The sequence below is a fragment of the Morone saxatilis genome, unplaced genomic scaffold, assembly GCF_004916995.1.
Source record: "Morone saxatilis isolate NCDOM2014 unplaced genomic scaffold, NCSU_SB_2.0 Contig16, whole genome shotgun sequence".
NCBI lineage: Eukaryota > Metazoa > Chordata > Actinopteri > Moronidae > Morone > Morone saxatilis.
In genome coordinates this window covers 27,060,653-27,062,418 of record NW_023339718.1, presented here as the reverse complement: position 1 = coordinate 27,062,418, position 1,766 = coordinate 27,060,653, and the positions used below count along the sequence as shown (strand labels likewise).

Sequence of the window (1,766 nt, the reverse complement as noted above, 5' to 3'; positions counted from 1 at the left end):
TTGTGTTTGAGGGGTATCCGCCCTAAGCAGTTGATAAATCGCCCCATGGAGTCCAGTGGTGGTGGCTGATAAATCTGCTAAGGTTGATGAATTCACCAAATCTCCTATTTCTGCTTCTGTCCACTAAATTTCAATACATGTAGTACTGATTTATTAGGCACACTTTTAGATTTTAAATCATTACTGTAGGTAATGCTATGTGACAGGTTAAACATACACATGACAGTGTGTACTATATCTCTGTCATTGGATGTTTACATTTATATACTGTAGTTATACCCAATAATCAAAGTTAAAACAATTTAATCTTTTCATGAGTTGTCTATAACATGACTGTTAATAATTCTGTTTCAATGCTACAGAGTGTTTGTTCAAGTGTTGCAATTATACTGTGCTTAATTACAGTTAAATTATTACATTACTTGCATTACAAACTTGAAGGGACAAATCACCCCCAAATCAAAATACATATTTACCGAACAGGGGGCAGATCTAGAGAAATATTCATGGGGCGTCCAAAGGGTGGCATGGAGACTTTAAGGGGTGGCAGAAATATATGCTGATTTAGTCACATATATTAATATTTGCTTGAAAAAGCCCCCAAATGAATTTGAACTCAAAAACATCATTGTGGCACATTAATAAAGCATTGAACAGAAATATATAGAAGGTGCCATTTAAAATCAATACATTGTTTTATTTCTAAATCTACCTGTAGACATGTATTTATTTATTGAACTTTTGAACTTTTTTTTAAATGAATCTAAATTAATGTGTTAAATTTGACAGCATTTGACACCAAACTGGGGTGACAGCTGGGGGTGGTCAGGCATTTTTTTAAGGGCTCCAACCCGCCAATCATAGCTGAACGTTAGCTATCTCGGTGGTAGGTGAGCTAGCTAATGTTACTCTGCTGAGGAGGACACCATTAATTTTTATATACTCCGCTGTCACAAGCACATGTCTTTCATCCATGAGTAGACAACTCTTCCTTCTGTTGAGTGATACATAGAAAGAAAATAGTTCTTACATAAAAAGTGCTCACAACAAGGTCGGTTGAGTTACTAGGTCATAATTTCTTGAAATGTGTTTTATTGACACTTTGAGCACCACTAGTCAAGGGTCATCTCATCTTATCTCTACAGCCAGTATCGCCAAAACTCAACAACTCACACCAAAACATTCTTAAAGGATAAGTAGTGCCACAAGTAAGAGGAAAATTATGTATTTTTGATTCTGGGGTGAACTGTCACTTTAAAGCCTCTGTCTGCTGCAGTTTCAGCAAAGTAGAGAATTAAAAAAAACTTGTTTTGCCAGAGAAAGACACAACACATGATCCACAGCCACTATAGTGGCAGGAAGTTTGTCTGTAGCCCACAGAGCATTTATAAATAACAAAACAATGAAAACTCAGATGGAGTCATAGCCTTCAGCATTGGAACACATATCTGACTGAGATTATACTCACTCTGATTAGAAGCATAATCACCCGAACATAATCAGAACACTGTGTCTTCTTGGACTCCACCTTATTCACATCACTGCCTTAATCACATGTATGCATGTGAACAATCACACACATACTGACTGAATTCCTGTGATCTCTTCTAAAGTGTGCAGCTTATCTACTGTTCTACCCAATCAACAGCTCCCTACTTAGTTTTACATATATCCTCATTGTAAACATTAAAGTTAGTCATGGAGTTCCACAAGGTTCTGTGCTTGGACCAATTATATTCACCTTATGTATGCTTCCCTTAGGCAAT

At 36.6% G+C, this 1,766-nt stretch overlaps 1 protein-coding gene across 1 annotated transcript in view; it reads right to left on the bottom strand.

Moving 5' to 3' along the window:
* Window positions 1-755: 755 nt before the first annotated feature.
* adgrd2 (adhesion G protein-coupled receptor D2) overlaps window positions 756-1,766 on the bottom strand; it is a gene marked incomplete at its 3' end in the record, with an annotated part of 26,512 nt that continues 25,501 nt past the window's right edge. Inside the window, exon 23 of the mRNA XM_035658891.1 lies at window positions 756-763. Coding sequence (XP_035514784.1) covers window positions 756-763 — 8 coding nt within the window. The remainder of the gene's footprint in view (window positions 764-1,766) is intronic.